Here is a 15,495-nt window from a genome sequence, read left to right on the forward strand (position 1 = left end):
CCCTCACAAACTCTGCTCTGTTATCACCACTGCACCCCCTCCCTGGCCACTGTGTCAGGTTGCAACAGACTGTTCACAACCTTAATCCTGAGCGGAGTTTCTGACCCTCAACCCTCTCCTTTGCAAAGACTTTTTTCCCCCCTCCCTGCCCAATACCCCTCCACCTCATCCCATCTGCTGTTGAAACCCTTATTTGTGCCTTTGCCACTTCCAGACATGAATTACATAAGAATGTACAAACTAGTTTAGTGTTTGGGTACAAGCCAGCTTGACATTTCTGATGCAATATGTAAGGTCATTTAGAAGTAAGCTAACAAATAACATTGATAAACAAAGATAAGGTTATAACAGACTGTCTACTTTTTTTATTTGTTTATGGGATGTGGACGTAGCTGCCAAGGCCAGCATGTATTTCCCATTCCTAATTGCCCTTGAGTTCCAGGATTTTGACCCAGTGACTGAATTGGAGGGGAACTTGCAGGTGGTGGTGTTCCCATGCATCTGCTGCTCTTGTCCTTCTAGGTGGTAGACGTCGTGGGTTTGGAAGCTGCCTTGAAGAAGCCCTAGTGAGATGCTGCAGTGAATCTTATAGATTCACTGGTGGTGGAGGGAGTGAATATTTAAGGTGGTGGATGGGGTGCCAGTCAAGCAGACTGCTTTGTCCTGGATGGTGTCGAGCTTCTTGAGTGTTGTTGGAGCTGCACCCATCCAGGCAAGTGGAGAGTATTCCATCACACTCCTGACTTGTGCCTTGTAGATGGTGGGCAGGCTTTGGGAAGGCAGGAGATGAATTACTCGCCTTAGGATTCCTAGCCTCTGACCTGCCCTTGTAGCCACAGTATTTATATGACTGGTCCAGTTAGGTTTCTGGTCCATGGTGACCCCAGAATGTTGATGGGGTAATGCTGTTGAATGTCAAAAGGAATTGGTTGATTTGCTCTTGTTTGAGATGGTCATTGCCTGGTACTTGTGAGGCACAAATGTTACTTGCCACCTAGCCCAGGTCTGAATGTTATCCAGGTCCTGCTGCACGTGGGCACAGACTGTTTGATTATCTGAGGAGTTGTGAATGGAACTGAACGCTGCAATCAGCAGCAAACCTGCTCACTTTTGACCTTATGATGGAGGGAAGGTCATTGATGAAGCAGCTGAAGATGGTTGGGCCTAGGCCACTACCCTGAGGAACTCCTGGAGCTGAGATGATTGACCTCCAACCCCTGATTCCCATTAACTCCAGTTTTGCTAGGGCTCCTTTATGCTGCACACGGTCAAATGCTGCCTTGATGTCAAGGGCAGTCACTCTCACCTCACTTCTTGAATTCAGGTCTTTTGCCCATGTTTGGACCAAGGCTGTAATGAGGTCTGGAGCTGCGTTGCCCTGGTGGAACCCAAACTGAGCATTTATGAGATTGATAGTACTGTCGATGACACCTTCCATCGCTTTGCTGATGAGCGTAGATTGATGGGGCGGTAATTGGGCAGATTGGATTTGTCCTGCTTTTTGTAGACAGGATATACCTGGGCAGTTTTCCACATTGTTGGGTAGCTGTACTGGAACAGCTTGGCTAGGGTCGCGGCTAATTCTGGAGCACAAGTCTTCTGTATTACAGCAGGGATGTTGCCAGAGCCCATAGCCTTTGTTGTTGCCTCAGCTGTTGATGTCATGTGGAGTGAATCAAATTGGCTCAAGACTGGCATTTGTGATTGTGGGGATCTCAGGAGAGGGCCGAGATAGATCATCCATTCGGCATTTATGGCTAAAGAGTTCCTGGAGTCTCCTGCTGCAGTTAGCTGTTTAATTGCCCACCACTATTCACGAATGCATGTTGCAGGATTGCAGAGCCTAAATCTGATCTGTTAGTTGGGGGATTGCTGATGCTATTTAGGATGCATGTAGTCCTGTGTTGTAACTTTACCAGGTTGGTACCTCATTTTTAGGTATTTCTGGTGCTGCTCCTGGCATGCTTTCCTACACTCCTGATTAAACCAGTGTTGGTCTCCTGGCTTGATGGTAATAGTGTGAGCAATGTGCCGGGCCATGAGGTTACAGATTGTGGTGGAATGCAATTCTGTTATTGCTAGCACACAGTGCCTCATGAATGTCTAGCTTTGAGCTGCTAGATCTGATCCGAATCTATCTCATCTAGCATGGTGGTACTGCCATGCCACATGATGGAGTGTGTCCTCAGTGTGCGGACGGGACTTGGTCTCCACAAGGACTGTGCAGCAGTCACTTCTACCAGTATTGTCGTGGACAGATGCATCTGTGACAGATTGGTGAGGATGAGGTCAAGTAGGTATTTCCCTTGTGTTGGTTCTCTCACCACCTGATGCAGGCCCAGTCTGGCAGTAGTTTTTGTCAGGACTCAGCCAGCTCGGTTAGTAGTGGTGTTTGTGAGCCCCTCCACCCGGAGTATATTCTGTGAGCTTAGGAACAGGAGTAGACTTTCGTACTTGTTCTACCATTCCTTGAGATCATGAATGATCTGTGACCTAACTCCCTATACCCCTTTGCCCCATATCCCTTAATGCCTTTGGATAACAAAAATCTATCCATTTCAGATTTAAAATTTACAATTTCTTTAACGTCATTGCTGTTTGTGGAAGAGAGTTCCATATTTCGACCACCCTTTGTGTGGAAATGTTTCCTAATTTAACTCTTGAAAGACCTGCCTCTAATTTTTAGACTCCCCAACCAGTACAAATAGTTTCTCTCTATCTACACTCACTGTTCCTATTAGTATTTTGAAAACTTTGATCCAATCACCCTTTATCCTTTTAAATCCCAGAGAATGCAACCCTAGTTGCTGTACTCCCTCCAAGGTGAATAAAGCCACAGTACTCCAGGTAACATCTAATCAGGACTTTGTATAGCTGAAGTGTGACTTCTACCCCCTTTTATTCTAGTCCTCTAAATATTAAGGCCTGCATTCCGTTAGCCTTTTGGATTATTCTCTGTTAAGACCAGGTGAGGAAGGGGTCTAGGGCTCCTCTCTCAGCCTATTCCTGGTTTGGCCGTAACAGGGTTTAACTTTTAAAAGTGTTTTTAGCTTCTCGGAATCCTTGTTCACTGTCCTCTAATTGTAATGGCAAAGAAATCAACCAGACAGGGGTTTCTTAAACTTGCACCTTTCTTGTTTAAATCTATTAACCTTAAAACGCAAATTCAGTTAAAACTACTAAAAATACGTGACACAACCGTGCTAGCATGCATACGCGATAAACGCATGCAAATAGAGACAGGGGAGGAGGAAGAATTAAAGAGGAGAGGTTTGAAGTAATATAGAGCTCAGTTACACGTTTGGGATTCGATTGCTTTGATTGCAGTTAAGTCTTGCAGTTCTCTTTGGGGCCCAGTGCACACTTTCGCTTATTTAGCTGGTACCGAAGGCTGCAGGAGTCTTCACTCTTGAGGCTGGAGTTACTTCTGTGGGTCCCTGGAACTTTGCACGTGAGAGAGGGAGAGAGAGATAGGTGCTCTCTTTTTCAGGTTCAGTTGCAGTCTGTTCTCCAACTGTGAGGCACAATTCAAAAAACTCCAAGTTGGCCAGTAGGTTAGTCATGTGACTAGCTCCTTATTTGGAAAAACCTACCTGACGAGGTTTGTGGATCTTCCCCCAAGCTTGGCAGACACTGAGTTGGTTGGTGTGGGGGTGGTTGGTGAAGTGCTGGCCTTTTACACATTCAGTGTCTCTTGATCAAAATCCATCTGGTTAATTGAATCAGGGAGCAGTTCCATTGTCTCTCTTATTCAGCTGTCTTTTAGAATGAAAACGGGCAACCATGTTTTCAGCCACTGCTGTGGTCTATTTAAACAAGTTATTACAAATCCAGTAACCGTTCAAAAATGTTCCATATGATGAAATTAATATGTCCCATTTTTGGTAGGTCTGATGACATTGTAATCTGTGTAATTGGACCCCCAAGTCTTGTTGGACCTCCACTGTTTCTAGCTTTTCACCATTGAGGTTGAAAATGGATGGTGTCTCATTTGGCAACATTGAAACCCATTTGCCACAATTTTGCCCATTCACTCAATCTATCAATGTCTCTTTGTAACTTTGCAGTTTCATCCACACTGCTTACAATGCTGTCATTGGCAAATTGGCTTTCTATCCCATCATGTAAGTCGTTAATAAGTAGAATGAATGCTTGAGGCCGACAACAAAGATCCTTATAGGACATGACTTGCTACCTTTGGTGCTTCATCCAAGTGTTGTTCAACATGGAGGAGTACTGATTCATCAGCTGAGGAAGGGCGGTAGGTGGTAATCAGCAGGAGGTTTCCTTACCCATGTTTGACTAATGTCATGAGACTTCATGGGGTCCAGGGTCAATATTGAGGACTCCCGGAGCAACTCCCTCTCAACGGTATACCACTGTGCCACCAGCTGTAGTGGGACTGGACGTACTCAGAAATGGTAATGGTGTGTCTCGGACATTGGCTATAAGGTATGATTTGATGAGTATGACTGTTAGGCTGTTGCTTGACTAGTCTGTGGCACAGCTCTTCCAATTTTGGCACAAGTTCTCAGATGTTAGTGAAGAGGAGTTTACAGGGTTAAATCGGCCTAGTTCAATGCCAAGTGGCTCGTTTGGTTTTATTCTTGTCAGAGATTTCCAAAACATTTCAGAAGGCAGTCGAGTCAACTACATTGCTGTGGGTCTGGAGTCGCATATTAGATGAGGAGATTTCCTTACCTCAAGGATGTTAGTGATTCAGATGAATTTTTGACAATCTGGTAGTTTCACAGTCACTAATATGTTTTATTCCCATTTATTTAATTGAATTTAAATGACCCAGCCAGCATGGTGGGATTTGAACTCATGTCTTTGAATCATATGTGCAGGTTTCTTGATTACTAGTCCAGTGACATAACCATTATGTTACCATATCTCTTGGATAAATTGATAAGTGAAATAGCTTATTCTTCAGTATGTTTACCATCAAGTACATGCACGCTGGCTTTTTTCACAACTCCAGATTTAAATACATTGTAAGAAAAGATTATAAAGAGCTCTAAGAACCAGGAAATGAGTACTTGATGCTTTCAGTCAGAAATGAATGGGATAGAAAATGATACTCATGGACTAGTTTTGTGATTCTGTACATAGTGACTGTAGAACAGACACTCAGCCTTTACACACGGCCCAAAAGTTCCTGAGGTGTATTTTATGCTCTGGCGGTTGTGGAATATTTCCTGTGGCATGTTCTCAGTGTTCTAGTTTTTGCATATCTTGCTTATTTTGAAATATGCTGCTAACTGAGCTTTTCTCAATCTCCTTTTCCTCTGTAGAGGTGTGGCATGTATGTGTAGCTGGCAGGGTGTGGATGGGTGTGTGCGCCAGGCATTGAGTGGGCAGGTGTGTGCGTGTGCCTGGTGTGGAAGTGTGGGGGTGGTGTGTGTGTGTGTGTGCCTGACAGTGGGGATGTTTTTGTGTCTGGCTAGGGGAGGGTTGGGGTGGTGTATGTGTCTGGGTGGGGGTGGTGTGTGTGGCCTGCCGGGTGGGGATGGGGTGTGTGTCTGGGTGGGGATGGGGTGGGTGTGAGACCTGCTGGGTGGGGTGGTGTGTGTCTGGGTGGGGGGTGTGTGTTTGTGTCTGTGTGTGTGTCCCGCTGCAGAGTTGCGGGCATTATAGACACGCCACAGCTGGATCCATTTGTCTCTGCACTCTGTTCTTGTCCTAACAGTATATGTGGAAATTAACAGTCAAAGTTTTCCCATTGATTACCCAAACTGTGTCTTTGCAATTTTCGTTCCAGGTCAATTTCACCTACCAGTTTCTGAGGAAAAAATTTTATATTTTCAGCCAGTTCATGTATGATGAGCACATCAAGTCTCGCTTAATCAAAGACATTCGATTCTTTAAGGAGACAAAAGACCAAAATGATCAAAAGGTATGAGTGGACCTGCTAAAGTATTGAAGTTCTGTTTATTTTGTGTGCGATGTCCTTTAATCAGCAGTTTGAGTGGGAGTACAAATGTGAGTTGTGTTTAAGCTGTGTATTATTCCAGGTGATCAGTTTGGGTATCAGTTGTAAGTCATGTTGGGGATCCAAATGGAAAGTGTATCAATCTCAGCACGTTTCATTTGTACTTCCTGATGATCCTTTAAAAGCACGCTTTCTCCTGCAGGTGAATAGGTGGGTGGAGCAAAATCTTACAGAACAGTGTCACCATAGGTCCCAGTTTGCAGTATCCATAGAAAAATGGATGGAATTGTGAAATATGATCTCTGAAAACCTGGAAAATACTGTGTAATTAAAAAGTGATTTTGTTGACTAGGCTTCTTGATTCAGTCACAATTTGGTCAGATGATTTAAAGTAATTGGTGGAAGGATTAGAGGAGAGTTGAATTTTTTTTTCACCCAGAGGGTGATTGGGGTCTGGAACTCACTGTCTGAAAGGGTGGTACAGACAGAACCTTCTTCACATTAAAAAAAATACTTGGATTTGCACTTGAGGTGCTGTAACCTAAAGGGCTACAGATCAAGAGCTGGAATGTGTAATTAGACTGGATAGGTCTTTTTTGGCAGGCATGGACATGATGGGTCGAATGGTCTCCTGTGCCGTAAATATTTCTATGTTTTTATGAATCAACTCATTCTTGTTTTCAGTATCCTTTTGAACGTGCAGACAAGTTTAATCGAGGCATCAGAAAACTTGGGCTAACTCCAGAGGGGCAGAGTTACCTTGACCAGTTCAGGCAGCTTATTAGCCAGATAGGTAAGTGACTGAAGGCAATTGTTCAATGCAGTGTAAGCCAATACTATTTCAGGGATCCTCTTTAGTTTCTAGATACAGATTTGTTGGTATTGCTGAAAGATACTCATCCCATTGTGCTGATGGGAAGGTAAACTGGGGTCTGTATCTCAACTAAGTTGCAGGTTTTGGGCCTTGGTGATGGACGTAGGCAATTCATGGGAATAAAAATGAAGCTGAAATTGAAAATTAAACGTTTTAAGTGGAACAGGCTGACGGGGGCAGGGTTGGGGAGTGATGATCCTACCCCAAATCCATTTAAGACCAGCTATTTCAGCATAGACCAGGGTTTTGAACCTGTGTCTGTCTGGTGTGTGCACCTCAGTACTACATCTGCTGATGCAGTTACCCACAGTGGTCAGGGAGATGAGAACTGATACTGAGCTTCTCTTACAGGTGACCTGAGGGTAGAGGTCTTGAAGATTATGAAAGGGTTTTATAGGGTGGACATAGAGAAGTTATTTCCACTTGTGGGCAAGACCAGAACAAAGGTCCATAAATATAAGTCACTAATAAATCCAGTAGGGAATTTCAGAGAAATTTCTTAATCCAGAAAGTGGTTAGAATGTGGAACTCGCAACCACAAGAAGTAGTTGAGACAAATAGCATAGATGGATTTTAGGGGAAAACTAGATGAACACATGAGGAAGAGCGGATTTATTGATGGGGTCAGATGAAGCTTGTTAGGAACATAAACACCAGCATGGACTAGTTGGGTCAAATGGTCGGTTTCCATGCTGTGCATTCTAGGTGATGTGTGCCCTGCAGAGGATTGATTTGCTCCTTGAACACAGTTCATGTGAAAAAGTAAACTAGTTGCTTAGTTATACCAGAAGCGTTTGTATGTACTGATGAGAATACAAGTCATGGAATATTGTGTCCTTGTTACAAGAGTATATGTTTGTAGAATGGGTAAATGCCTATTGTTTTCCTATTTAATGGTTTTTCTTTTAGGGAATGCAATGGGCTATGTTCGGATGATTCGATCTGGTGGCCTACATTGCTGCAGTAATGCAATAAGGTACTGTTTAATTACAGAATATGTACAACCATTCAAACCTGGCCCAACCAGCATTGAGCCCATATTGACTCGACTCTTTCAGATTTGTTCCAGACTTGGAGGATATTGTGAACTTTGAGGAGCTTGTGAAAGAAGAAAGACTTTCGGAGGAAACTCAAACAGCTGCCAGGTAAGATTAGCAGGGACTGGCTGCAGTTAAAGTCACACCCCTAGTACATCTAGTACTGAATTAACTGTCTTAAGTTAGTCAACGTCACACATTCTCTTCCTTGGTTTTCTGATCATCATAACTGGAGTATTGTGTCCATTTCTGGGCACCGCACTTTGGGAAGGGTGTGAAGGCTTTAGAGAGGGTACAGAAGTGATTTACCAGAACGGTTTCAGGGATGAGGCGTTACAGTTGTATGGATAGACTGGAGAAGCTGGGATATTCCCCTTGGAGCAGAGACGGCTAAGAGGAGATTTAGTAGAGGTGTGTACAATAGTGGAGGATTTCGATAGAGTAAGTAAAGAGAAACTGTTTCCAATAACTGAAGGATCACTAACCAGAGGGCCCCATTTAAGGTGATTAGCGAAAGAATCAGAAGCAACATGAAAAACTTTTTTACGCAACGGACAAAAAAAAAATCGGAACCATTTCCAGATTTGTTTCTCAGTTTGTACTAACCTAGCTCCTTCGTCATGGGGCCGAGCAATACTATTGCTGTCCATTTAATAATTCCTCACATTAAATGGATTTTGGTGTTTGCAGTGAGATTTTATTTTACCTTTCTGTTTGTTTTTTTGAAATGTTAGACAGCTGGATTCTGTCCTTACTGATCTCACTAGAAACTCCGCAGAGGGGACTGAATACTTCAAGATGCTGGTGGAGGTATTTTCTCCTGAATTCCGTAGCTCTAAAAATATGCATCTCCGTAACTTCCATATCATTGTGCCACCACTGGTAAGTGTACCTGTCTATTTTTGTATTACCCATGCATTTTCTGATATGCTAGTTGATGTCCCTGACATTGCACATAGTGATTCAGGACTGAGGGTGGAATCGGGCCAAACAGGGTTAGAGGGCGGGGGGATAATTAGAGCAGCATATGCAGACTTAGCCCCATTTACAGTCATAAATTCTGTCCTTATTTCTACGTAGCAGTTTGATTTTATATTATTTATAGCTAAATAGTAAAATGGCGCCCGAATGCTGGCGAGTGTAAACAGCAAGCGAGTGGCGGCCCAGCAACACCAAGTGGCCCCGGGCCTCCCGGACACAAGGCGCCAGCCGGCAGCCCGACTAGAATTGAGTTTCGGGGCCTGATTTGATCTCCCTTTCGCAATATGAATAATACTTAACCCCACTGCCTTGTGGGCGTCTCGGGAGAGACCAAGGCTAAAGGAGTAAACCCTAACAGATAATCCGGAGCGGAACCCCGTAGGCGGTCATGTGTCACCTTTGGCATGTTTCCGGCAGTTCCTGCAGCCATACTGGTGCCAAACGTCGTGTCCTGCACTCCTTTGGACCCCACCAGAAAGGCCGAGAGGGGGGTTTTGACGACTGGGCAACTCTCAACCTCCATAAACTTGCCCAGGCATGCGCCATGGAGAGGTCACTCCATAGTTGCCTCACAGTGACTGAAACAACACGGAAGGCAGCAGTTACGGGTTATAAGTCCAGATAAATTGGCTTAGAAACTGGGCGCCACGGGTTGCCTTTGTCGGTGGGAGAGGTCATTGCACCTCACTGGACAGCTACCGCCCGCCTCAAACCGGGCAGCCCCCGGTCAATAAGGTTCTGTCCCGCCACAGTCTGCCTGCTTCAATGGGTGCTTGGAGCTCAGGGTCATTGCCCGAAAGGTGGACTGATACACCGCACCAAACAACATGAAAAAAGGAAAGAAGGTACCAGCCCTTCGCTTTGCAAGCTGGAACGTCAGAACTATGTGTCCTGGCTTGTCGGAAGACCTTACCCAAATCAACGATTCTCAGAAGACCGCCATCATTAACAACGAGCTCAGTAGATTCAATGTAGACATTGCAGCACTTCAGGAGACACGCCTCCCCGCGAGTGGATCTCTAGCAGAGCAAGACTACACCTTCTTCTGGCAGGGCAGGGATCCTGAAGAACCAAGACAGCATGGAGTGGGCTTCGCCATCAGAAACTCCTTGCTCAGCATGATAGAGCCTCCCTCAAATGGCTCGGAACGCATACTGTCCATCCGACTGCTCACCACCTCTGGTCCAGTACACCTACTCAGCATCTATGCTGCAACACTCTGCTCCCCTCCTGAAGCTAAAGACCAGTTCTACGAGCAACTCCATAACATCATTAGCAGCATCCCCAACACCGAACACCTATTCCTGCTGGGGGACTTTAATGCCAGGGTTGGGGCCGACCATGACTCATGGCCCTCCTGCCTTGGCCGCTATGGCGTTGGAAGGATGAATGAGAACGGGCAGAGACTGCTTGAGTTGTGTACCTATCATAACCTCTGCATCACCAACTCGTTCTTTCGCACTAAATCCTGTCACCAGGTTTCATGGAGGCACCCAAGATCGCGTCGTTGGCACCAGCTAGACCTCATTGTCACAAGGCGAGCCGCCTTAAACAGTGTTCAAATCACACGCAGCTTCCACAGTGCGGACTGCGACACCGACCACTCCCTGGTGTGCAGCAAGGTTAGACTCAGACCAAAGAAGTTGCATCATTCCAAGCAGAAGGGCCACCCGTGCATCAACATGAGCAGAATTTCTCACCCACAGCTGTTAAAAAAATTTCTAAACTCACTTGTAACAGCCCTTCAAAACACTCCCACAGGGGATGCTGAGACCAAGTGGGTCCACATCAGAGACGCCATCTATGAGTCAGCTTTGACCACCTACGGCAAAAGTGCCAAGAGAAATGCAGACTGGTTTCGATCTCATAATGAAGAGCTGGAACCTGTCATAGCCGCTAAGCGCATTGCACTTTTGAACTACAAGAAAGCCCCCAGCGAGTTAACATCCGTAGCACTTAAAGCAGCCAGAAGCGCTGCACAAAGAACAGCCAGGCGCTGCGCAAACGACTACTGGCAACACCTATGCAGTCATATTCAGCTGGCCTCAGACACCGGAAACATCAGAGGAATGTATGATGGCATGAAGAGAGCTCTTGGGCCAACCATCAAGAAGATCGCCCCCCTCAAATCTAAATCAGGGGACATAATCACTGACCAACACAAACAAATGGACCGCTGGGTTGAGCACTACCTAGAACTGTACTCCAGGGAGAATGCTGTCACTGAGACTGCCCTCAATGCAGCCCAGCCTCTACCAGTCATGGATGAGCTGGACATACAGCCAACCAAATCAGAACTCAGTGATGCCATTGATTCTCTAGCCAGCAGAAAAGCCCCTGGGAAGGACAGCATTACCCCTGAAATAATCAAGAGTGCCAAGCCTGCTATACTCTCAGCACTACATGAACTGCTATGCCTGTGCTGGGATGAGGGAGCAGTACCCCAGGACATGCGCGATGCCAATATCATCACCCTCTATAAAAACAAAGGTGACCGCGGTGACTGCAACAACTACCGTGGAATCTCCCTGCTCAGCATAGTGGGGAAAGTCTTTGCTCGAGTCGCTCTAAACAGGCTCCAGAAGCTGGCCGAGCGCGTCTACCCTGAGGCACAGTGTGGCTTTCGTGCAGAGAGATCGACCGTTGACATGCTGTTCTCCCTTTGTCAGATACAGGAGAAATGCCGTGAACAACAGATGCCCCTCTACATTGCTTTCATTGATCTCACCAAAGCCTTTGACCTCGTCAGCAGACGTGATCTCTTCAGACTACTAGAAAAGATTGGATGCCCACCAAAGCTACTAAGTATCATCACCTCATTCCATGACAATATGAAAGGCACAATTCAACATGGTGGCTCCTCCTCAGAGCCCTTTCCTATCCTGAGTGGCGTGAAACAGGGCTGTGTTCTCGCACCCACACTTTTTGGGATTTTCTTCTCCCTGCTGCTTTCACATGCGTTCAAATCCTCTGAAGAAGGAATTTTCCTCCACACAAGATCAGGGGGCAGGTTGTTCAACCTTGCCCGTCTAAGAGCGAAGTCCAAAGTACGGAAAGTCCTCATCAGGGAACTCCTCTTTGCTGACGATGCTGCTTTAACATCTCACACTGAAGAGTGTCTGCAGAGTCTCATCGACAGGTTTGCGGCTGCCTGCAATGAATTTGGCCTAACCATCAGCCTCAAGAAAACAAACATCATGGGGCAGGACGTCAGAAATGCTCCATCCATCAATATTGGCGACCACGCTCTGGAAGTGGTTCAAGAGTTCACCTACCTAGGCTCAACTATCACCAGTAACCTGTCTCTAGATGCAGAAATCAACAAGCGCATGGGAAAGGCTTCCACTGCTATGTCCAGACTGGCCAAGAGTGTGGGAAAATGGCGCACTGACACGGAACACAAAAGTCCGAGTGTATCAGGCCTGTGTCCTCAGTACCTTGCTCTATGGCAGCGAGGCCTGGACAACGTATGTCAGCCAAGAGCGACGTCTCAATTCATTCCATCTTCGCTGCCTCCGGAGAATACTTGGCATCAGGTGGCAGGACCGTATCTCCAACACGGAAGTCCTCAAGGCGGCCAACATCCCCAGCTTGTACACACTACTGAGTCAGCGGCGCTTGAGATGGCTTGGCCATGTGAGCCGCATGGAAGATGGCAGGATCCCCAAAGACACATTGTACAGCGAGCTCGCCACTGGTATCAGACCCACCGGCCGTCCATGTCTCCGCTATAAAGACGTCTGCAAACGCGACATGAAATCCTGTGACATTGATCTCAAGTCGTGGGAGTCAGTTGCCAGAGCTGGCGGGCAGCCATAAAGACAGGGCTAAAATGTGGTGAGTCGAAGAGACTTAGTAGTTGGCAGGAAAAAAGACAGAGGCGCAAGGGGAGAGCCAACTGTGCAACAGCCCCAACAAACAAATTTCTCTGCAGCACCTGTGGAAGAGCCTGTCACTCTAAAATTGGCCTTTATAGCCACTCCAGGCGCTGCTTTACAAACCACTGACCACCTCCAGGCGCATATCCATTGTCTCTCGAGATAAGGAGGCCCAAAAGAAGTAAAATATACAGCAATTTGTTAAATGGAGGTGTTTTCTGTAGTACAGAGAAATGTGAAACTGACATATCTCTATCACCATTGGCAGGAGGATGTCATTACAGTGTGGCATGCTTACATAGTTACCATTGTAAATGTGATCATAGGAATTTATAATGGGGATATCTGACAGGAAATGAGTGCATTCAGAAGATATAATAAATTGCATAAATAAATGGCATTCAACCTCTTGCCTTTCATTTGGTCATTTTTAGATTTAACTGTATAAAGCTGAGTTATGCTATGTCTAATTGTAGGCATAAATTAAGTCTGTAACATTCCATTAATTTCACTTTTTTACACATTACTTAAAGCTGTGGCTGGTTCTTTACAGACATTGAATTTTGTCGACCACTCAATAAGTTGTAAGGAGAAGTTGAATAAGAAGAATAAAGTTGGAGCTGCCTTTACCGATGATGGGTTTGCAATGGGTTAGTCAAAATATATCCATGTGATTTTTCTGGGATTCCCTGTCCTAACCACTGAAAGATTGTGCGAGTGGTTAACAAAAAGTAACGTCAACAAATGAAGAGCAATTCAAAGATCAGGAGATCCGTCTGAAGTGTGTCGTCTGTTTATATACATTCTAGTGCCCTGCACATCATGGTCGCTAAGAGCTGAGCTGGTGAAGAGATGGAAAATTTAACTTCCATTTGCCTCTATAAGCTTTGGAAATTTAGAGCTTTCGAAATAAAATGCTACCTTAGCATTTATTCTAAACTGAGTGCAGAGCTCGACTGTTACAGTTTATCATCAAACTGGCAGCGCATGTTAATGCATTGGCACAGATTGCAATTTCAAGGGTTTGAATGGGGCTTGCCTTGGAGCAGGATCCATCAATACAATAAAAATCAAGCTTTAAAAAAGTGGCAAACATGATTAACAAAGAACAGTACAGCACAGGAACAGACCATTCGGCCCTCCAAGCCTGCGCCGATCTTGATGGCTGTCTAAACTAAAACCTTCTGCACTTCAGGGGACCGTATCCCTCTATTCCCATCCTATTCATGTATTTGTCAAGATGCCTCTTAAACGTCGCTATCGTACCTGCTTCCACCACCTCCCCCGGCAGCAAGTTCCAGGCACTCACCACCCTCCTGTGTATTAAAAAAAAAACTTGCCTCGCACATCCCCTCTAAACTTTGCCCCTTGCACCTTAAACCTATGTCCCCTAGTAACTGACACTTCCACCCTGGGAAAAAGGTTCTGACTATCCACTCTGTCCATGCCAATCATAACTTTGTAAACCTTAAATGCTTCTGCAGCATTGATTTTTTTTTTTCAATGCATTTGCAAAAAGCAAGCAAATCTAAAGCGAATCTCCTTTTACATCACGTGGAGTAGGCATGACACAAATGGTTATGGCTGGGTTTATTCTAGTTGGTGAAACCATCAAGCAGCAGTTGGCTGAGTGACAGGAAACAGAGTAGTGGTGAGTAGGGTTTTTCAGACTGGAGGAAGGTATGCACTCGGGTTCCCCAGGGATCTGTACCAGAACCACTGCTTTTCTTGATCTATGTAATGACCTAGACTTGGGTGCACAGGGCACAATTTCAAAATTTGCTGATGATATGAAGCTTGCAAATGTTGTGAACCATCAGGAGATCGTGATGGACTTAAGAGTACATAGACAGGCTGGTGGAATGGGCGGATAAGTGGCAGATGAAATCTCGTGCTGAGAAGTGTGAAGTGATATATTTGGTAGAAAGGACTAGGAGAGGCAATATAAAATAAGGGAGATAATTCTAAAGGGGGTGCAGGAACAGAGAGACCTGGGACTTCATGTGCACAAATCGTGGAAGGTGGCAGGGCAGGTTGAGAATGCAGTTAAAAAGACATATGGGATCCTGGGCTTTTAAAAATAGAGGCATAGAGTACAAAGACAAGGGAGTTATGATGAACCTGTATAGAACACTGGTTCGGCCTCAACTGGCATATTGTGTCCAATCTTGACAAATACATGAATAGGATGGGAATGGAGGAATACGGACCCCGGAAGGGCAGAAGGTTTTAGTTTAGGCAGGCACCAAGATCGGCGCAGGCTTGGAGGGCCGAATGGCCTGTTCCTGTGCTGTACTGTTCTTTGTTCGCACTCTCGGAAGGATGTGAAGGCTTTTAGAGAGGGTGCAAAAAAGATTTACGAGAATGGTTCCGGGGATGAGGGACTTAAATTATGTGGATAAATTGGAGAAGCGGGGACTGTTCTCCTAGGAGAAGGTTGAGAGGAGATTTGATTGAGGTGTTTAAAATCATGAGTGCTCTGCTGGACGGAATAGATAGGGAGAAACCCTTCCCATTGGTGGACGGATCTAGAATCAGAACACACTGATTTGAGGTGCTTGGCAAAAAATCAATGGCTACATGAGGAAAAGCTTTTATTATTCAGCAAGTGGTTAGGATGTGGAATGCATTACCTGAGAGTGTGGTGGAGGCAGATTCAGTTGATGCTTTCAAAATGGAATTGGATAAACACCTGAAGAGAAAAAAAGGGCTACGGGAAAAAGGTTGGGGAGTGGGGCTAGCACGAGAGCTTTCACGAGCTTGACAGGCCGAAAGGCCTCCTCCTGTGAA

At 45.4% G+C, this 15,495-nt stretch overlaps 1 protein-coding gene across 1 annotated transcript in view; it reads left to right on the forward strand.

Annotated features, from left to right (window-relative positions):
- washc4 (WASH complex subunit 4) overlaps positions 1–15,495 on the forward strand; it is a 128,757-nt gene that overhangs the window by 106,340 nt on the left and 6,922 nt on the right. The window contains exons 27-32 of the mRNA XM_068059384.1: positions 5,765–5,899; positions 6,620–6,728; positions 7,719–7,785; positions 7,868–7,954; positions 8,581–8,728; positions 13,259–13,355. Of these exons, the coding sequence (XP_067915485.1) occupies positions 5,765–5,899; positions 6,620–6,728; positions 7,719–7,785; positions 7,868–7,954; positions 8,581–8,728; positions 13,259–13,355 (643 nt within the window). The remainder of the gene's footprint in view (positions 1–5,764; positions 5,900–6,619; positions 6,729–7,718; positions 7,786–7,867; positions 7,955–8,580; positions 8,729–13,258; positions 13,356–15,495) is intronic.

The sequence above is a fragment of the Heterodontus francisci genome, chromosome 27 (assembly GCF_036365525.1).
Source record: "Heterodontus francisci isolate sHetFra1 chromosome 27, sHetFra1.hap1, whole genome shotgun sequence".
Taxonomy (NCBI): Eukaryota; Metazoa; Chordata; class Chondrichthyes; order Heterodontiformes; family Heterodontidae; genus Heterodontus; species Heterodontus francisci.